We start from the raw sequence: 22,611 nt of genomic DNA on the forward strand, positions 1-22,611 counted from the left end.
TCCAGGTCACGGCCATGCACCCTTTTAGGCTGAATGGTCCACTTCCCTTCCACCACAGCTGTACAAGACTGGGATCTGAGTGTCCTTGGGGTGAATCACAGGTGAAATAACAGCGAGGGGAGGAAACCTTCTAATCTGCCGAGATCTGATTGATGGATGCCTTTGTGGCTTTTGAATCAGCTGGAAGGGATGGGGAGGGAATGGTCATTGGAAAATACTCAAGAGAAGCAGCCCCCATTTTTTACTGTGAAACTGCCCTGGGGAGAAAGAGATTCAAGCTGCACACCCCAAGCCACTTGAACACCACCAGTCCCCTCCCCTTCCAGGGAAGGAGGGGAACCTACCACAGAGGCCTCTTAGCACCTTCCCACTAGAAACCTCGGGCTGCCTCTGAATATCTCTAATGAAAGTAAACAAGTGGAATTCTTTTCTCCAGTTTAAAGGGCAAATCGCCATGGTGTTTCTTGCAGACATACATTACCTCTGCACCCCAGCCAGTTTACAATTCTTTAAGTACTTGATTTACAACCGGGATACAATGTTTTGAAAGCCTCGCAAATGCACTTTGCATCTAAAGCCCGTCTACTCTGCAGAGCTGATCGCCAGGGTGTCTCGGATGGGAGGCTGGAGTCTCGGGAAGTATGAAAGCAACCCAAGAAAGCAGTGCTTTGGGGAGCAGCCTGCAAGGGTGAGGAACAGGTTCGCTCTGCCTCTCCGGGACCACAGCGCAGTCAAGAGGCACCTGGCAATGCTGGGCTGTCCACAGATGTCCTCACAGTGACGAGGAGAGGGGTGACCCAGGAAACGAGGAGGAAGGTCCCATCTGGCCTTCCCCACTCCACTGCCTGCCACATTCACAGAACTCCCCTGTCTCAGGATTGCTTCATCCACTTGTTCATTTGTTCATTCATTCATTCATTCATTCATATTTACTGAGCACCTATTATACGCCTGGCACCAGGCTACAGACCAGGATGCAGTTTACCTTCTAATGGGCAACAAGGTCAGCATGTATACACACAGATCACCAAAACCACACGGTTTGCGTGCTCTGAAGGGAATGGATACGGGTCCAAGATAGAGGAATAAGGACGTGAGGGTTCAGATACCCAGGAAGGAACCTCGAAGGACATGGAAAATTCAGAGTTTAGTCCCCTTGCAATCAGGAGAGGTGACCATCTAAGATGAGAAGGTCACCAGGTACTCAATGCTAGTACTTCTCATCAAAATAACAATGCTGGCTCTAGTTTTCAAGAGCCTATTGTGCACCAGGCTCCAAACCCCATTTCTCATGAATCCCACTTGGTAGCCGCCTTTTTCTAAATGAGAATGCAGAAGCTCTGAGGGAACGGGCAGCTTGCCCAGATCGTCCAGCTGCCCAGTAGCGGGGAGGAATCTGAACTCGAGTCTGCCTGATTCCACAGCCGTGACTTCTTCCTCCGCCCCTCATTGATATACTACCTTGCATTGCTCTCAGATGATTCCAGATGTGTTCCTTTCACATCCCAACTAACTTCTCGGTATCTTGTCGGCAAGGCTCATCACATTCCCTGAAATATCCCACAGTCCTGGGCCCTTTAGTAAGTGCTCGTTAAATGCAACGGGTTTATTGCTAGAGTGACAGGAAAAGGTGTGTCAGCCCCCAAAGTATGTTGTGTCTTCATCACGGGGAATCTTCGGCCACAGAGTAGTGATGCACAGTAGCTGATCAGAACCATGATGAAAGCCACTTGGAGGGGCAAGTGACAGGCACCCAGCCCACACTGTTCTCACGCAGCCACCGTCTGGGGCGGCTTCAGGTAGTCAGGAAAGGAGCTTTTCCACTCATCCACCCAGAGAAAGGCCTGTTTCTACTTCGTACAGATGTGCCTCTGAGACTATCGTACATAACATATGATCTGATTGCCCGCCTACGACTTAGCACAGGGCTTGGAGCCACAGCACCTGAATCCTCTCAACACTCCATAAAATAAGACCTATTAGTAGCAGCTGAAAAGCAGGTTTAAAGGAGATTGGGGAGGAGCCCACGGTCACACGACGGAGCACTCTCCCTTGACCATGGCACACAGGACGGCGCTTCCCACTTAACACAAAATGCACGTGCGCGCTCCCTGGACCTGCAGGTTGGAGTCTTGCGGGCCTGATAGGAGCCTCTACCTCCCAATCCCACTCCCCAATCACCTCCCCGAACTACAGTTGTTCTTCATAACAGAAGCATTGAGATCTAACTCACATACCATCAATTCACTCATTTAAAACGTGTATGTCATAGCTTTTAGTATATTCAGAGTGGTGCAATCCTCATCACGACCAACTTTCCAACACTTTCATTCCCCAAAAGAAACCCCATGCCCATTAGCAGCCACTCCCAGCCCTAGGCAACCACTAATCCATTTTCTGTCTCCATGGATTTGACTACTTCAGATACTTCAGAGAAACAGAACCATACATTATACATGATCTTTTGTGACTGGCTTCTTTCACTTAGCATCATGTTTTCAAGTTCACCTATGTATCCACGCTTCATTTTATTTCTGAATACTATTCCAGAGGTCCTCCATAAATAAAAGAATGGAATTGATCATAAATAATGTTCATACATAAAATGAACATTCCCCTGTTTGATCCATCCATCAGCCGGTGACTATCTGGGTTGCTTCTACTGTGGGGCTCTTAGGAAGAATGCTGCTGTGAACATTTATGTGCAAGTTTCTGTGTGGACATGTGTTTGCACTTCTCCTGGGCAGACCTAGGAGTGGAACTTGCCCAGCCCGGGTTTAACATGCAGTTGAAAGTTTACTGAAGAGCTTCGCCGTGAAGTCAACATCTGGCTGCTTCTGGGCCATTTCCAGAGAATTTTATCAATACAGCCAGACACCGCTCATGGGTGGGTCATCTGGCCTGGCCCCTCCTGTTCTGGGCCTGGGACCTCCTCATTCCTGCACTGCACAGTGTTGTCTGGGCCAGCGTGATGATAAACGCATTCTGCTTTAAAGCCGGTACTTCGCAAAGCATAACCTACAGATGCTCCGGGACTTCCATGTGGGAAAGACAAATGAGACTTATGCTGTCTGACCCGGAGCCACTGAGGACAGGAAGCCGAGGCCAGGAAGCTGACAAGCCCTGGAGAGACGGCTCGCTCTCGCTCTCTCTCTCTCTCTCTCTCTCTCTCTCTCTCCCCCCCCCCCCCCCCCAACGAGTGCATGAACACAGGTAACAGAAAGGGAATTTGTGCAGGGGAGGGTCTGCCTGGCTTTGCAAACTTTGCTACGTAATTGGCCATTCATTTCCAGCCATTGTCTTTTCTTCCCAACACATCAAAAAGCTCCGTGAGGTCAGAGATGATGACCTCCAACCTCTACACCTCCTAAAATATTCCCCCGGCTCAATGTATTCCTTTCTGTTCCATTCTATAAGCCTTTGTTGAGGACCTACTATGTGCTTGGCATGATGCGAGGCCTTGACAGAGTTCAAGACAGTCAGACAGGGCTTACCGACAAAACAGACCAGATACCTGACTCAACCCTTATCTGCTGATGCTTCCCAGGAGGAAATGACGCCATGAAGACCTGGTGCGTGGTGTGTGTGCATTTCTGTCTCCAAGCAAAGAAGCGAACGGGCTGATCTCCCGAGGTCCCCTAGGGCTTCTAGAACCTGAGGATTCTTAGGCAACAAAAAACGCAGTGTGTGTCCAGGTAGAGAGCTCTTTGACCTGATTCATTAAAACATACTTGTGGCTCAGTGAGCAGATAGTTTGCCAGCAGACATATCTTTCTCTCCCAACGCAGTCTGATTCTTATCTTCTCATACCTTAACTCTTGCGAAAACCTCCGGGCCAGCCTCCCTGCTCCGAGCCAGCCCACCAGTCAGAAGGGTTCAGGGCCCCACTGTGATCAGAACCTAGCCCAGCCCCTTAGAGGAGGGGAGATGGCCAAGTCTCTGCATTCACACGACCTGTGACCTTGGCAGGCTAGTGAACCTCTCTGTGACTCAGTTTCTTCATCTGGAAAATGAGGTCACTACAGAATTATTAGGAGGCTTAAATCAGTTTATATGTGCCTGGCATGTTATAATCACTCAAGAAGTATTAGCTGTTGTTATTATATATTAGTATTACCCCCATCCTATTTTACCCATCTTGCCTCCCTCTGGGTCCCAGCTCACACTAGACTCTGCCCCCTAGCTAAAACCGCCCCTCCCCCCATATTTCAGTCTTCTGAAACTCAAATCAAAGGTCATCTTCAACAGCACTTGTTGTCCCTAATCGTACAGTATTCCATGGCCTCTTCTCTAGATCCCCTGCTGAACAACAGCGAGAAACCCCCCAGGAAAATAATCACCCCATGGCTGCTCTGGCACCAGGAGCGGAGCAACCACGCCCAAATCCAGAAGTGACCAGCTAGACTACATAAGGAAGGTTCTCCATTTCTTTAAAAGCAACAGGTTTCAAAACAGATCGATGTATTTGACACTGTCTAACTGTATAAACCCTGGGCAAGTTACCAAACCTCCCTAAAGCCTCACTGTCCCTATCTATTAAATGGGTCTAACTAGAGTACATGCCTCTTAGCACTGACGAGAGGCTCAGAGAAAATATCTGTAAAGTAGACACACCCCAGGCTCCCCAAGATATCAGCTGGTAGTAATAATAACAGCAGGGCTAATACTGGGAAGGGGCGCTCCTCTCCAGGATCAAAGTCATTGAACTAAGCTTCAATGAACTACATTCTGACTTGAAAATCACCTGAAATCATCAAGTCCTGCATAGAAGAGGAACCCATGACCTACCATGGGTGGGCAAACTTTTTGATTCGAGGGCCACAATGGGTTCTTAAACTGGACTGGAGGGCCGGAACAAAAGCATGGATGGAGTGTTTGTGTGAACTAATATAAATTCAAAGTAAACATCATTACATAAAAGGATACGGTCTTTTTTTTTTTAGTTTTATTCATTTCAAACGGGCCGCATCCGGCCCGCAGGCCGTAGTTTGCCCACGGCCACTGCTTAATTCTATCTCTCCTGCCAGACGGTAAGTTCTTTGTCTATGTCCCAGCATTTAACATGGTGAGAAGCATATGGCAGATGGTAATAAATCTTTGTTGAACTGAGCTGAATTAGTTCAATATTTGTAAGTACACTTCATCTTTGCTACCAGATTATAAGCTCTTTAAGAGTGAGGATCATGTCTTGTTCGAGGAAAGATTTATGAAATGAGTGATGGAAAAATACCAAACCAAGAATCAGGTTTCTTAGACCCAGCCCAGTCACTTAGGAGCTGTGCAACCTCAGAAAAGTCACCTAACGCTTCTGTGCCCTACTTTTTCCACCTCCAGGATAAGAAGTTTGGACCACATGTTTGCCGAGGTCCCTTGATCCCTGAAACTGGAGTCGAGTCTTAGCTGCAACATGGCACCTCCGACATGTGCATATGACAGCCACACATGCCCTGCCCTGGCTCAGTAGGCCCAGCCTGCTAATTCACTCCCTTGATCTGCAAATATTCCAGCACCAGGCTATGAATAGCAGGGCCAATGCTGAAAACACCCATTTTGGGTCAAATCAGTAGCTTTGCCAAGTGAGGATGGCCCATCCCTCTAACTAGAGCTCTAGGACCTGGGGGCACACTCTGCCCACCAGTCCTGCCACTCCCATGCCAGACCCCTCCCACAAACCTTTCCTCCTGCTTATACAACACCATGTACCAGAGATAACCTGGTGCCCAGGGAAAGTTGAATTTGGCTCTTGGCAGTGAGGTGATCACATGACACCTATCCCCAAAATGTTGTTCTTGGTTTTGGTATGTTTTGTCAATATTTTGTGCTGCCTGAAGGTCTAGGGAGTTTGGCTCAAAGAAAATGCATGCCGTGTTTCGACACAGGGGCTCACTCGACAGTGTGGCCAAAATTGTAGCAAAACAAGAATTCTGCAATAAACAAAGCCTAAATTCAAGGCTTCAGAAACACTTCCAGAGCCTACTGGAATACGGCTGCCTTGGCTTCCTGTGGGCACACTTCCCTAGCATTCCCTAATTAACCTGAAAGGTTGATTATTTCTTCTCTCTCTTTCTCTCTGAATGATACAAGGCTGTCCAGAGCATCATGCCTTTCTGATGGTCTTAAACTCTAAATGGAAGTCCAAGTAAAATGAGGGGGAAGGGGAGAACTTGCTAAAAGAGGCAACTGAAATGGGCTTACTAATATTTCCCCATTTGAGGCTTTCTATAGATAATTTTACTCAATTCTCACAATAAGCCCATGAACTTAGTACCATTATTTGCCCATTTTACAGATGAGAAAACAGGTTTCAAACCGCTGCATAGCTTGCACAAGGTCACAAGGCTAGCAAGGAATGGGTCAGGATTTGAATGTCAGCCAGGGCTCTTAGCCCTTCTGCAAGAGTACCTCGTTGTTGGGCTTGTTAATTTCTCGAAGTCCCTGTCTTGTGGACAGGCTCAGGCAGTGGCCTCAAGGCCACATTTGAGATTGAAGAGGGGAAGATGCCGGAAGATGCCTGGACCATGCGGAGGGCTGGACTAGCTGATCCAATTTCCTGATTCTGCAACACTTTTTGGAACTGCCTTTCACAGAAGATGATGCTGTGCGGTGTTTTGTTTGATTCAGAAGGCCCTCCAGACATGCAATTAAAAGCCACAACATTCTTGTTTTTAAACACTTCTCTGTCTCAGGAGTACTGATTGCACAGCATCTCATGCAGCCTGACACCCAACACCGGACTCCAGCCACTCGCATTGGCAAAGTCGCTTAAAACCACCACACCTCACGAGAAGTGCTCTAGAAGGCGAGGCTGCAAATGAAAATAAATCACTGCGGAATTCTCCCTGAAGAGTGAAAAGGCAGCACGGAGTCAGCGCTTGTCAAGTCACCTCAATGGTACCTTACAAGTAAATTGTCACCGTTTAGGGCATCCTTGGAACCAGAAGAAAACTGCCAGTTTAAATGAAAATTTCTTGCTGCTCTTGACAGATTCTGAGTCACCAAGCGCTGTATGGCAAGAACAACTCATTGACCAAATTTTTTTTATGTTTGTTTTATTTTCTGTTCAGCCAGGCACAGGGAATTTTCCACCTGACAATTCCTGCTTCTCAGTTAAGTCCTTACACCGCCTGTGAGCAGTGTGCTCAGCAGGGGCAGGACTCAAGGCCAAGGAGGCCTCCCATTCACCCCACCTCACCCACTAGTTTTCCACCTCTTTAATGCGAGGTTTTCACCAGATGATTTTGCTGACATTGTAAGCGCATCTATCCAGTTGAAAGCAGTTTGGAGACTGTCGGTTTCTGGGGCTGGATCTGCTACCAGATTCAAAATCTCTGCATTAATTTTTTGAGTAAAACAAGAGATGGGGCTGAAATAAACAGCACAATGGGAAACTGAACTAGGGCTGGACAATAACATCCAGGACTGAAGTCTTGCGGCTGAGAAATGAGCCTCTTCCGTTCTCAGGGCGCCCCCTCGTGGGCATTCAATTAAATCCCGACGGAATGCTCAGAGTTTCTGCAAAGACAGGGAGACACCCACAGAAAGAAAAGGGCAAGCTCCCCTCTACGGATGCAGTCCCTTCCACTCTGACTTACTCTGTGGATCCGACAGTGAGAGGAATGCCCGGCAGGAAGCTCCAGTAAAACTCAGGAAGGTATCTGCCATAACACAAGGTTTCATTCTCTCAGTTCGCGGCAGCTCCCCAGCATTCAGGCTTCTGTGTCCCCTCACAGATCCCCCCAGACACACCCTTACCACTCAACCCCTCACAAACCCACATCCTCAACCTGCAGCTCCAACCGCGTCTGTTTTTCATTATCCCACTTTCCAACTTCCCAGCGCGATTCTTCAACAGCTATTAAGACAACACGGGCAAGAAGCTAAGCTTAGTTTTTGCTTATTCAACATCCAGCCTGGGGAATATCACCTCAGAAGAAAAGCATGAATGAAGCGCACGTTTCTCAGCCTCTTCTTCCACAAACCTGGAAAGGTGTTCCCCGAAGGGCATCGTTACAACCATGTCCTCTTTAAATATTTTCAGCCTTCAGAAATGGCACCTGCCCAGAGTGAATTCTCCACTACTTTTGCTTGCTATAGAATTTTTACATTGGAAACAGCCTAAAATACATAATGTACAATGTCTCAAATTTCCAATTAACCTACAACAGACTTTTTTTTTAAGCTATAGGATAAAGTTATATCAACCCAAACAGTGACGCTTAGAATGAGGGAGTTATCCAGGAATCCAAATATTTAAGAAGGGGGGGGGGGGGCTGAACTTTCTGATTGGTGCCCCCCTTTTCACAGAACAATCTCTGCACTTATGCAAAAGAAAAATACCAACATCAACCTACCAATTCATTCAACGATTCATTTTGCTTCCCCCCTGTCTCCGCCCCCCCCCCCCCTCACTTGTTAAGTTTATAACCAACCCTGGGTCATGAAACATCCCAAAATGGGCACACAAGGAGTCTCAAAATTAGTCTGGCGCTAAATCGATGAAAATGCATCAGATATGCTTCAAATCAAAGTACCCTGTTAATTTTCTGCCACACACCACACAAAATCCTTCTGCAGCCGTCAGTCACTTTGAACCCAATCCTCTAGCCACAAGCCGTGTGGATTACTGGGGCCTGTTCTGCAGAAAGGAAAATGACAACAAACCAAGTTGGCGACCATCTAGAGACCCCAAGGCACTCGAGGAGCTTTTGGGGGCTGTGCAAATGATGCCCGGATGCTGGCGGGGTTTCAGCTGTCACAGAGAGTGGGGCGGCTGGGCCAGACTCAAAGCAATTTAGTAGCCCTTGCAGCCAGGACCTGAAGTGTAATTGAGTCGGCTGCAACTCAGCATCTGTGTGGCTACTCATGCCCTGGGCATCTCAGTCCTCCCAGAAGCCAGGCCAAACTGTCACAGCCCTCATGCCTGCAGCAGCCTTTACTTTTTGCTCCCTAACCTTCTCTCTGAAAAACAGGCAGGAGTGCGCCCTCCCTTGCAGCGACAGCAGCATCCAGGTGATAGGGAGGATGAGTGGGAGGGTGGGGGGCAGGGGGGTCGCATTCATCTGCAGGACACGGGATTTGGGGGACCAGCTCTGAGCTGAGAGCTCGGACCTGGATTGGAGTTGGAGCAATAAGGCTTTCCAGGGCACGGTCTGAACGCGCGCCCTAGAGGGAGACCCTGACGGTCCCAACCTTGCAAAGTGTTTGCAAATCATAAACACTACTTTGCTGCTGGGATAAAACCCCCCAAAATATGCGCAGACAGGATGTAACAAGTGTTTCAGGAGAGAAACACGCCTGAGTCCCGGGGAGCTGGGGGCAGAGTGGAGCTGTCTAGGGGTTCCCGGAAAGCCCCCTCTCAGGCCAGAGAGACGCAGCACCCGAGACCCCCCGCCCCTGGCGCCCTCGGTCCCCAGTGCGTCGGGCCCGCGCCCCCCGGGGCTTCCCGCACTCACCACTCGGCCCGAGAACCTCTCGGTGGCCCTCTTGACTTTGCCGTAGGTGCCTTTGCCCAGCGTCTCCTGCAGCTCGTAGCGGTGCTTCAAGTTGTGCTTGTGGTGATGCCGCTTCACCCCGTGCGGCTTCCTGGGCTCCGGGGCCGCCGCTGCGGGGGCTGCGGTCGCCCCCGCCACCGCCTCCGGGGGAGAACCCGGCGCCCCCGGCCCCAAGTCGGGGCCGTCCCGGGCCGCGGGCGCAGCGGCCCCCTCCATGGCCAAACTCGGGACGAGTGGGATGGACAGGGCAGGACCCGGCACACGGCACTCGGGGTGTCGGGGTCCCCGCCGAGGGAAGTCGGGGTGCGCGCTCAACGTCGCCCCCGCAGCATGGAGGAGGCGGCCGGATCCAACTGGGGCTGCGGCTGGGTCACTGGCGGCGGCGGGGACTGCACATCTGGCGCCCCCGGCGCGCACGGTCCGCGCACCGCCCACCGGCCGCGCGCACTGAGGAGCGGCGGGCGAGGTGGCGGCGGTGGCAGGAGAGGCGGTGGTGTTTGCAGGAGGGAGGGGAGAGGGGGTGGCTCCGAGCGCAGGAGGGGAGTGTTATGTGGGCGCCGCGCCCCCCGAGCCCTCCCCGGGAGGACGGGCAGACGGGCGGGGGCGGGGCGGCGCGCTGGCGGGTCCCGGGGGAGGGGGGCGAGGGGCGGGGCGGCCGGGGCTTCCCCACCTCCCCGCCGCCCCCCGCCGGGCCGCCCCCGCCGGAGGGGGATGGGAGCCTGTCGCCACTCGCCCTTTGTGCCGCGCGGCGCAGGCCGCAGCCGTGGCCGGGGGCTTTGTCCTCGCTCGGCCGGACCGGGAGCCGGGAGGGGAGGGGGGGGCCCAGCCCGGGCGCCCCCGCCCCGGATCGCTCGCCGCAGCTACCGCGGGCCCGGGCCCTCCACCGCCGCCGCCTCCTGCTCCGGCCTCCGGGCCTCCCTTCTGGCTCGCTCCCCGGCGGCGGCGGCGGCGGTGGCTGCTCGCCGAGCCCAGGGCCCGAGCCTCCGAGAGCGCTCCGCGCCGGGGGCCGCCGGGACCCGCTCGCGATCCGGCCGGGGGCGCCGCGGGCCCGGGCGCCCCTTCATTCTTTTAGGTGTCGCCGCGGCCGCCCAGCCGGAGCTGGGGGAGAGGCTGGGGGAGGGGAGCCGGCGGGTGTTGGGTTGCAGGCGGTGAGTCACGGCCCCCTCCCGCCGCATGCGCACCCCTCCCGCCCCGCGGGCCTGGGGGATGGCTGCCCGCCGGGGGCCGTGCGCGACCCTGGGAACCCCAAAAAGAGCGCTTTGACCCGGGGGCCCGCCCCGAAGGACGGAGGAAGGGAGACTCGGAGGCGGAACCTGGGGCCCGCCGCCGGCCTGCGGGTCCTCCGTCGCCATCCAGGCCCGGGAGAGGAGGAGAGGTGGGGACGTGGAAGAGACGGGGCGCTCGAGGCGTCTGTGCGGAGCTGGGCGCCCGCCCTTCCCGCCGAGGCCTCCGAGGCGGGCAAGCCCGGCACCTCGGATGGAGCAGGGCCCGGGGCCTGCTGGGCGGGAGGCCACTTGCAGGCCTCTTGGCCCCTTCGGCCTTGGAATTTATCCTTAAACTGGAAGGACCAGATCCTGGAGGTGGTAACAGCGACTTTACACCCCAAGCTGGGAGTCAGGCAGGGAAGGCCTCCGCCGCAACCTCCCCCAGCCCCCTTCTTTAAGAGGCAAAGAAAAATAAGGAAGCCGGCAAGAGAGAAATGTTTAGGGACATGTTTAAAAATGGTGCAGTGCACCAGATGGGGATGGGAAGGGTGAGGTATGTCTGGTGCGATCTGCAGAGCGCCGGGTGGTTCTGTACTTTTTTCACCAGTGAGCCAGGGCTCGACCTTCCTGGCAGCTCTCGGGTTCATCCCTCCTGCATTCCTGCTGTCCTCACACCCGTCTACCCCTATGGCCTTAGCTTGGACTCCTGCAATAGCATGACCTCTCCGCGAGCCCCCTCGCTGCTGCCAGAGTAATGGCCTAAAAACGAGGCAGTCTTCCCATCCGCCAGGCCTGCCCCTCTGCCCCGTCCAGGGCTTGGCATTATCTGTCCACACTTCTCTTCTAGCCAGGCTCCACATGACCCCTCTGCCCCTTCCTGCCTTCCCCAGGCGCACACTAGTTATTGCATAAGACAAACACAAAGGCCATGTTTACTTAATCCCTATTCTGTCCTCCGCACTTGCAGTGCCTCCTCATCCCCATCCTGAAACTGTATTCTGCTTTGAGACAAAGTCTGTAGACAGTTGTGCATGTAGAATAAAGCGTCAGAGTGAGTAACGTGAAGGGTTGAGCCAGGCTCCCTGGGGAATAGGACGCCTGACCTTGGTCAAATGACTTACCCTCTCAAGGCTTCAGTTTCCTCTTCTTAAAGTACGGGTTACCCATCTGTTTTACAGGTAAACAGACTACGTCTGTAGTGGTAATTAAGACTGTTGACCAGCTCTTTTCTGGTTCTTTCCCTTCCTGGGGATGTGGTAGGAATCCACGACCCCAACCTCTTGAAATGAGCCGTGGGCCATATGCCCTGCTTTTAGGGCAATGGAATGAGAGCACTGTTTTCATGTAGAAACTTTTCAGATCCAATGGGCAAATCCTCATGTCTTGACCATTCTGAAAGTACAGTCTTGGCGATCCTATCCTGACAACCATGGAGGTACCCAGATAGAGCCTCCCCCAGCCAGCCTGGGTCTCTGTAAAGATGGCCAAGCAGTCCCAGGTAACCTGCATTGGAAAAGTAAGTGTGAGCGAGATTTCGGGGGCTGGAGGGGTGTTACAGCAGCATAACCCAGCTTATTCTGGCTGATAGTGTGCTCACAAGTGCCTGGGACGTCATCGGTATTTGTTGAGTGACTAGCTCCTACCATAGGCTGGTACCATTTCATGACAGTAACCCTTTAGGGTGGTTGTTGTAATCCGTATTTTCCATTGAGGAAACCATATCAGAAAACTTAAGTCATTTGCCTGAGATTACACAGGTTGTAAATAGCAGCACCTGGATTTCAACCCTACCTGTCCAGTCCCAAACCTTATACTCTTCCTCTTCCACATGTGCTGTGCTGCCTCTCCTTAAATGGGAAGGATGGAAACACCCGGTACAATGCCTGGCACACAGTCCTACCCAAGCACTGGGAGTTCCTCTCCAGACTGAATTCCTATAGCATTTATAATTGGAACCACACTTCAGCACAATGTTATCACGCACTGTATTCCGTGTTTTCCATAGATAAAGCTTTTCCTCCAACAAGACCTCCCCACGCCCCCCTCCTGGATTTAGGCAGAGCTTGCATTCTGGAGTCAAACTGCCTGGGTTCAAATCCCTGTCCCACCACTAGCAATTGACAATCTTGGGCAACTCTTTGCCCTCTCTATGCCTCGGTTCTCTCATCTGCAAAATGGGGATGCTAATAACATAGGTGATATTGTCGGTGGTAACAATAATATGTCCCATGGGGTTGGTGTAGGGATTAAGGGATATAATATATACATTCAATAAATCATGGCTATTAATATACTTATTTTTCATCTTCTGCAGCTCCTACTAGAATTCAGACAATTCCAAGCAATTTAATCCTACTGCTTGTATAGGCTGATTTCTGGGATCATCCCGGATACAGGACAGTTGTTGTAACATCTGTAGTTGGAAGCATTACATCCACATGGTCCTATAACTTAGATTTCATAAGGCTCATTGCTTGCTTTTTATTACACTTTCTTTCCAAACCACTTGAAAGAAGGTATGTGTGCTTTCTTGAGAAATCTTTGTTCAGAAAACAGACCTTTATATGTATTACTTCTAATCACCGTAAAGCTGCCATTTGGCTGTTATGATCCCCATTTGGCTGTTGGGAACACTGAGTCTCAAAGAAGGTAAGTTGCTTGTGATCAGACAGCTGGTAACTACCTGAATCCGGGTTTGAACCCAAGTCTCTGACTCTAAGATTTTGCCCAGGCCCCTATTCCAAGCTGCCTGACAACCCAGCTCACATCAGTGAATAGCTGTGCTTTGGTTGACACTAGTCTTCCAGTTTTCTAGATGAGGGTTTGGAAAGTTACCGAAGATTGTGGCATTTCCACCTTCAGTATGTTATCTGGTAGACATCTTGCATTAAAGAGCAATCTAAGAAGATGCTCATTCTTCACTGTGGCAGAGATGGCTAGCTGCCCGCCAAAAATGTATGCTTCTCCTTTTATAGGGGAGTTGATGAACTGCTGTTCAGCTGGGGCTATATTTCCCAGCTTCCCTTGCATCCAAGCATGGTCACATGACTAGTTCTCTCTAATGGAATATGAGCAAAATTAATGGTCATTACTTCCAGGCCAGGATGTTTAAAATGGGGTGTGCCTTCCCCACTTTACCTTGCTGGAAGCAAAGGATTCCAAGGCTCCAGTAGATGGTGGACTCACTAGAGAAAAGGAGCCTGGGTCCCTGCATCACCTTGAGGAACGAAGCCACCCTCTGGTCAGGACATTGAACTGGTACATGAGTAGGAAATAAACTTGTATTCTGTTAAGCCCCAGAAATTAGAGGGTGTTTTTGTTTTAGCAGCAAGTATTGCCCTCACTAATACATACAGCTTATACTAAGTCATATTTACATATAAAAAACCAAAATTGAAGATTATAACAACCATCTGAATAGGTGAAACCAAAAATCCCACTTTTTTATTTCCTGTCTACTTACAGGACTTATGGAAGGAGAAAGCAGAGTATATGGAGCCAGTTTTTCCTTTAATTTTTTTCCCTCAGTTACATGTATCAGAAACCAAAGAGGAGTATAGAATGGTCATAAGACATTAAGCAATAAATTTACTCATTCAACTATATGTCTTATTTTCTTACCACATGCCAAGCATCTGGGGCTGAGGATGTCCTGGACAACACAGGAATGGTCACATCTTCATGAAGCTTCCAGTCTGTGGGTATTAAACATAATTTACAGCAGTCAACTGACCTCTGGCCACCAGATTTCTTGGGAGCACCAAGTCTATTTAAATATGAAATAGAGACCTAAAATAAAAACTAAAATTTACTCACAAATCAGAACAGAAAGCTATGTTGCCCAGCCAGTGTGGCTCAGTGGTTGAGTGTCAACCTATGAACCAGGAGGTCAGGGCACATGTCGGGTTGCAGGCTTGATCCCCTCTGTGGGGCGTGCAGGAGGCAGATGATCAATGATTCTCTCTCATCATTGATGTTTCACGTCTCTCTCCCTCTCACTTCCTCTGAAATCAATAAAAAAATATTTTTTAAAAAAATAGCTATGTTTTCTTCCCCTGCTAGGTGACTAAAGAAGCAGTACGAATGGTGGTTAAGAGCATAGAATCCAGAATCAAAACCACTGAATTCAAACCCTGCCATGCCCACTTTTAAGCTGAGCAATCTTGGACAACTTCCTCTTTTTTTCCTCATCTTTAAAATGGGGACATTAGTAATACCTGGCTCAAAGGGCTTTTGTTGAGGACCAATTGAGTTAATGCCAAAAAAAAAAAAAAGTACTAAAAACAGCATGAGATGTATGTTGCCATTAATATTATTTGCCACCTTCCCACGGGTATTATATTTTGTGTGTAAAAGGATGCAAGAGGAGGCCTCTTCATGGGAGTGGACAGATGACAAAAGGAAACAGAATTATTAATAGAACCAGCGGATGTTACAAGGATTCCACTGAAACAATCCAGACTGAGATCTTACTTTTCGTTTTTCTCATCCATGTGGTGATGAAGAGAGCAGAAGGCTCCTGTTTGGGGAGAGCACTGGTTTGAGTAGCCACCATCGTATGGGGACAAGGCCAGGGCGTCTACCCCTGCTACACACAGTGGTGCCACCTCAGGCAGGAGTCTCTGCCTCTCTGTGGAATGACGTCATCAGGTGAGATGAGTTACGATGACTGCTGTGCTGACCATTTGGGCCCTTTTGCAGATTTCGGTTTTAAGTTTCTCGCACATTCCTTATTTTTCTCCCTCCTCTGTGCCCGAGTGCAGAGGATGGGGCAAGAGGACAGTTGGCAACAGTTCCATTGGCTTTGTTTTCTCTGTCCTGAACTTTACACTGAAAAATAAGATAGCTTCTTCCTGAGGGGAAAAAACCAGCAGGATTCGTTGGAAGGTTCTACTATAGAGAACAGAAACTGAAATGTGAGAAATTCCCCGCCAACAGGGAAAGCATTCCAGAAGCAGAAAGCAACACTGTGCCACCCTGGGAAGAGCAGCCACCAGAAAGCAAATGTGTCACATGCAGGAATGTGCTGGAGTAGGTGGGGGAAATACCTCTGATGGGCGACAATGGGAGAGCCTTCAGGGTTCCACTGAGGTTAAATGAGGGGTTCTGGGCCGGCTGGGGACATATAGAGAGATCAGCTCTACATTTGCTACCCGAATGGGCAGATGCATTCAACCATAAAGCACTCAGCTTTACCATGGGCCCATCATGAACCCAGGTACCGGGGACACAAGTGAACAAGAACGAAGTCTCTGCCTTCATTAGGTGTAAGGGTAGACAATTTACAGCTGGACAAATACATGTATTAAATGTCAGGCTGGCATGGCTCAGTGGTTGAACATCCACCTATGAACCAGGGCACATGCCCAGGTTGCAGGTTCAATCCTCAGTGTGGGGCATGCAGGAGGAAGCTGATCAATGATTCTCTCTCATCGATGTTTCGATCTCGTTCTCCCTATCCCTTCCTCTCTGAAATCAATAAAAATATATTTTTAAATGTTAGATAATGGTAAGGGCTGGTAGGAAGACCAAATCAGGGTTAAAGAGGTAGGGAATGATGATGGGGGAAAGAAAAGACTTTCTGATGACAAGGTGACACTTGTGCAGAGGTCCCCAAGGAAGCAAGGGAGTATACAATCTGGATATCCAGGGGACAGAATGGAAACCTGGGAAAGAGCCTACCAGGCACTGGACACAGTAAGTGCAAAGGCCCTGAGACAGGAATGCCCTTGGCATGTTCCTAAAACAGTGAGGAGCTCATAATAAAAGAGTGGCATGAAATAAAAGAGTAGCAGGAGTGGAAGCCAGAGTTAACGAAAGACCAAATCCTGCAGGGCTATGTGCAATGGTGTAAGAACTTTGGGTTTTATTTTGAGTCAGGCAGGAGCCACTGGCCAATTCTGATTAGAGCAGTGACGTAATCAGACTTGAGTTTGAAGTCTCCCTCTAGCCACTGTATTGAAAATTGACTTGGGGAGAGAAGGATGTGATTTGGGGGCTGGAGGAGGGGCTGTGACAAATGCTACGGAGAGACACCTACAGGAACCACCAAGCAAGAACCACAGCACTTCGGTCAGTCTCCTCAGTGCCTTCCTTTCTTCATGCAGTCACCATAGTTTGTTCCTGAAACACACATCCCACCCTGTCTCCCGCCTCCAAGATTCTGCTGATTTTCCGTGGCCTTTAGGACAAAGTCCCAACCCCTTAGCCTGACACAGCTTGACAGGGTAATGACAGCATTGACTTTAGCATTAGAAAGACCCGATTTGAGGCCTGCCCTGACCCTTCACCAGCTGGGTGACTTTGCCCAAGTTACTGGACTGCTTAGACCTAGGTCTGTTCTCTCCTACCTGTCCTGACCTACTTGTCAGCTCCAGGAGGGCAGGGACTTTGTCTTGTTCTCCGCTGCATATTCAGCACCCAAAACAATGCCTAGCACACAGTAGGCACGCAACGAAGGAGCTCAACAATGAATGAGCTAATGCAGGAGAAAGTATCGGGCATAGTGGCTGGCACACAGGTGCCCAACGAATGTGACTTTCTCTTGCTGAGTAATGCCCATGGCCCTTTCCCTGTGTGGTGGGACCCTGACAGTACTCCTGACTCATATCCACACCACCTCCTCCCACCAAGACCCTGCGTTCCAGGGTCACTTCTCACTGTTTCATGCCTCTCAGCCTTTGCACGCACTGTGCCCTATGCCTGGTATGCCCCATTTCCTGTCCTCCAGATGACAAACTCCTACTCATTGTGGAGACCTAGCTTAAGATGTCACCTCTCCTCTAATCTCAGAGCTGAAGGCTCAGTTCTCTGTCCCCAGCGCACCCAGTTCCTGGGTCTATTATAGCACTTGCCTCATGGTTTTACAATTATTCCACCATGTGCCCAGCTCCTCCCAGTTGCCCGAGAGCTCCAGAATGGTCATGTCTAGAACAAAGCTGTCCAATAAAAATATAATGTGAGCTACACATCCACCTATGAACCAGGGCACATGCCCAGGTTCACTTTAACTTTTCTAGCAGCCACATTAGAACGAGAATAAAACATAAATTAATTTTAATAATGTATTTTGTTTAACCTACTATATCCAAAATATTACCATTTTAATATGCAATAAATATTAATCCATATAAAAATCAATTGAAGAGATATTTTACATTCTTTTTGTAGTTTTCAAAATCTGTTGTGTATTTTATCCTTAAAATAAATCTCAATCCAGAGTTAAGATTTTCCTGGTTAAACTGAAATGTAACCCTAGTAAAACAGTAAAGTTGTAGTTAAAGAAAAATATTTTGCATCGCTCCACGGTTTCTTAATTTAAATTTTAGTTAATTGCATAAAATTAAAATTTTAATACCCCAGTCACATTTTAAGTGCTCAATAGTGACTACTGTTTCCAATAGTACAGGTCTAGATCTTATTCTTTTCTCTAAGGAAAGTATAGATCTGGTTTGTAATGGGTGCCATATAAACATTAAGTGGATGGATGGATGGATGATGGAGGGTGGATGGATGGATGATGGAGGGTGGATGGATGGATGATGGAGGGTGGGTGGATGGATGATGGAGGGTGGATGGATGGATGATGGAGGGTGGATGGATGAATGGATGGATGAAAAGCATTGGGCTTAGGGGCTGGCACACAGGCACCCAGCAAATGTGACTTTCTCTTACTAAGTAATGCTCACTCCTCTTTCCCTGCATGCAATGCTCAAAGCATGAATTTTACTATCTTTACTTCCCCCTTAGTTTGCTTTCTTATTTCTTACTCAGGATTTGCATAGTCCAGGAAAGAGAGAATAAACTAAAGGGAAAGGTGAATCCCTAGAAATTCTCCTTGTCCTCCTAATTCTCCAATTTGCCCCACTGGGAAAAGTTCAAATGCAGCAAAGTTCTACTCTCTAACCCAGGCAGCTCAGCAACCCAGCACCATCAGCTCTCTGTGCAGATGTTACCTTGTCAGCGGGTCTTTCCTGGCCATCCGGTTTAACGTTGCAGCCCTCCTTCTCCTCCCTGTTCTCGCTGCTGGTGCTCCTAACCCCCTTGTCCTGCCTTATTCTTTTCTTAAAAAAAAAAAAAATATGTTTTTATTGATTTCAGAGAGAGAAAGAGAGAGGGAGAGAGAGATAGAAACATCAATGATGAGAAAAAATCATTGATCGGGTGCCTCCTGCACACCCCACACTGGGGACTGAGCCTGCAACCCAGGCATGTGCCCTGAATCAAACCATGACCTCCTGGTTCATGGGTCGACGCTCAACCACTGAGCCACATTGGCTGGGCTTCCTGCTTTATTCTTTACTGTAGCATCCACCAGCATGTAATATATTATATAATCTACTAATGTGTTGTATTTGTCTGGACAAAGCAGAGGTTTTTATCTATATCATTCACTCATGAGTCCTCAGTACCTGGTATATAATAGATTCTCAATAAGTACTCGTGAATGAATAAATGGGTGAATGAACAGTTTGAGTTCCAGCTCTTTTATCTACTAACTCTAAAACCCCAGTAAGTAATTAAAGATTAGGCCTCAGTTTATTCATGTATAAAATGGGTACCATACTTACCTTATAGAGTTGCATGATATGACCCTACAGGGTTAATGCTTACCTTCTAGCACTAAATAAGATAATGGCTAAGAAGTGTTTAGCGTAGTACCTCCTTAGGCATGTGGTAAGCACTGACACACTGGTAGCTGCTATTATTACTTTCTAAATAATAATACTATTTATTTAATCTATCAGGTCTATAACACATAAACAATATCTATATCATTCACTCATGAGTTCTCGGTACCATACAAGTAACCATACAAAGCAAATACAATTTCCCTTGTTATACTGTCTCAAACAAGAAAGCTAGGTCAGGGAAAACTAGTCTTGAGATCTAAATTTCCTACATAATTGCCTATATTTACCTGTCCTGCTTTTATTTGTATCTCTAACCATGGGATACGGGCCCCTCCTCCCCAATGTTTACTGTCACCAGGGACTTGGGCTCTGAAAGCAGGCACGAGAGGGTGAGCATTCCAGGCACGTCACCAGCCTGTCCCTGAGCAGCCTGTCCCTGACGGCAGAAGCTCTTGGCCCGCCTGCTCTGGAACAGTCACATGGGCCTTGAGCGGCCCGGGGCCTGGCAGCTGAGCACAAACGGAGCCAGGCTGCCCAGGCAGCCAGCTGGTGCGGGACAGTGAGCTGCCTTCCTGGCAGATGAGGCACGTGCCCCGCATTCCTCTCCAGGGCCTGCTTCTCCTGCTCCCTCTCCAGCCTTACCCTTTGAAACCCTTCATTGAACAGGCACATTTTCAATCTGCCCTTCACTTTACGGCCTCTGCATCCACCTGTTCATTCATTCCTCCCACCAGTGTCACCCGAGCATCTGTGAGAAGCAGCTATTGTGCAAGGACTGTGGCAGTTTCCAGCACCTTCCATGGGTATCATGCTCGACAGTTTACAAAACACTTTCACAGGAGTAGTCCCTTTTAATTCTCACTGATATCTCACTTGAGATTAGATACTTGTGTGTTCCCCACTTTTCGCTTGACGTGCTAAGAGACTGGGTGCCTTACCTGAGGTCCTGTAGCTCACAAGTAGGGAGCCAGGACTCAAACCCGGGTTTTTCAGCTACACCACAGCTTATATCCAAGCGACACCACATCTCACAAATGGCTGCCCTTTAAAAGTCACAGGAAGTCAGCTCTCTGAAAGATAAAGGCCATTTGACTGTGTACCTAATGCCTCAAAAAAAAAAAAAAAAAAATCTGCGTGTTATACCTGGGGAGGAGAGAGACTGACTCTCCCCAGCAGGACAGAAACTCCCAGGAAGTTGGATGAATGGGATGCCTGGCCAGATCTGTCTTTCCCTGGCCCCTCCAATACCAGCACCTCACTCGGGATTCCTGGAACCGCTGAACTCAGAGGCCCAACTGCCCATATTAACAGGATGTGGACAAATGCTGGAAACATACGCACAGGTATGAAGCACACTGCGTCCCCCGTGCCCCCCCCCCCAACCCCACCCCCATCCCCCCTCAAGCACCATTTCTGGTGTCACTGCCTTTAAACCGGAATTCTCCGGGAGAAACTTCCAGGTGTCTTGATGAGAACAAACATCTTCCCACAGCGCCACCAAGCGGCTGAGTGTCCGCTAAAGATGCCAGGAAACAGAGTCCAGAGAAGTCCAGCTCTCTTCAGGGCGAGCCAAGGCACAAAATACCAAGAAAAGGAACTTGGCAAAGTGGAGGTGGGGTGGAGAAATTTAGGGGAGATTTAGGAGGTGTGGACAGGCAGAAGGCAAGCAGCCAAATCTGTTTATCAAGAAGCAATTTGGCAGAAATGTATTGACTATCAGGGTTACAACTGGCCAATTCTTCTCTTAAAATTTTTTTTTTATTTCAATTACAGTTTACATTCACTATTATTTTATATTAGTTTCCGGTGTGCAGCATCGTGGTTAGACACATTCCCAGGGCCCACCTGGCACCATACATCGTTATCGAAGTGTCATTGACTATATCCCCTATGCTGTATTTTGCATCCCTGAACTATTCTGTAGCAATCTGTCCTTCTCAATCCCTTCATCTTTTTCACTCAGTCCCCCAGCCCCACTCCCATCCCAACCCTTCCCTTTTTATAGAGGGGGAAATGGATGTTAGGGTCCTGATCTCCCAACCCCTCAGACTGCACACTCCCCCACCCCCATCATACAGTCTCTCTGGGCTTTGGTTTTCCCATCTATAAAATGGAGATAATAATACCCTTCATCACAGGGCTATTGTCAAAATAAATTTTTAAAAGGGTATGTATGTGCCCGGCCAGTGTGTCTCAGTGGTTGAGCATTGACCCATGAACCAGGAGGTCACGGTTGGATTCCCGATCCGGTCAAGGCATATGCCTGGTTTGCAGGCTCCATCCCCAGTAGGGGGTGTGCAGGAGGCAAAGAATCAATGATTCTTTCTCATCATTGATGTTTCTCTCTCTCTCCCTCTCCCTTCCTCTCTGAAATCAATAAAAATATACTTTAAAATAATAATAATAATAATAATAATAATAATAATAATAATAATGTTATGTATGTGAACGCCACTTGTAAAATCTTTGGACGTTGTTAGTTATAGGGTCCCCTTTTCATAGTGGAATGCATAGGGTTTTCAGCCTCCAGATTAGAAGAGTCCTTCGAGCCAAAACAAAGAGCCAGAAAAAGAACAGGACAAAGAACCCCAGCCTGGCTTCGGCTTGGCCTCCTGCTCTTTCAAAAAGAGCAGCCGCTTCCATGTCCTTTCAAAGGGCAGCTGGCTGGATTCTGGGCGCCTTCGTTATGCCAGAAGGACAGTTAGGGAAATTAATGTGTTCTTGGGGTATTTCCAGCCAGCCACCCCCTCCCAGCCTTGCTTTCTGCTTCTCACCTCTGGCCTTCTCAGGTTACCATCTGGCAGACCACAGGTGATGAGTGGGTTCCGGCCGGAGGGACAAGATCCCTACACTGACAAAGAATGGATCGGGACAGTCACCCAGGCAGTCCCTGAAGAGAGACAAGGATCTGCTGCTGAGGCGGAGACAACGGTCAGCCCACTCTGCCTACCTGCGGCCACAGCAAGACACAGCCGTTATCCACAGAGTTTAGGCCCCCAATTCTTTTACCTAAAATCTCCCAGGAGCTCTCACCATATTGCTTGGGTCATGGGCCTACCTGCTGTCTCAGGTCTCTATTTGACTGTGCGGTTCCTTAGCATCGGCTGCATCTGCCCAGAACAAGCCCAGCCAAAGCTGAATGGAATAAAGCACAGAGGAAGTCCAATATAGGTGAGGCCATGGGTATTGAGAAGGGAAGCTCTGAAGCCTGTTCTGGGTCAAATCCCCCTCCATCCATTGCTAGCTATGTAACATTTGTGCAAATTGCTAAATTTCTCTGGG

At 49.2% G+C, this 22,611-nt stretch overlaps 1 protein-coding gene across 2 annotated transcripts in view; it reads right to left on the bottom strand.

The window, feature by feature from the left end:
* Positions 1-10,098, bottom strand: part of NUAK1 (NUAK family kinase 1) — a 73,417-nt gene extending 63,319 nt beyond the window's left edge. Inside the window, exon 1 of one of the 2 annotated variants that reach the window (XM_036297516.1) lies at positions 9,453-10,098. In XM_036297516.1, coding sequence (XP_036153409.1) covers positions 9,453-9,707 — 255 coding nt within the window. In that variant the 5' untranslated portion in view covers positions 9,708-10,098. The remainder of the gene's footprint in view (positions 1-9,452) is intronic. The other variant, XM_036297515.1, reaches the window with a different exon arrangement.
* Between the last annotated feature and the right edge of the window lie 12,513 nt (positions 10,099-22,611).

This window comes from Myotis myotis, unplaced genomic scaffold (assembly GCF_014108235.1).
Source record: "Myotis myotis isolate mMyoMyo1 unplaced genomic scaffold, mMyoMyo1.p scaffold_m19_p_3, whole genome shotgun sequence".
NCBI lineage: Eukaryota > Metazoa > Chordata > Mammalia > Chiroptera > Vespertilionidae > Myotis > Myotis myotis.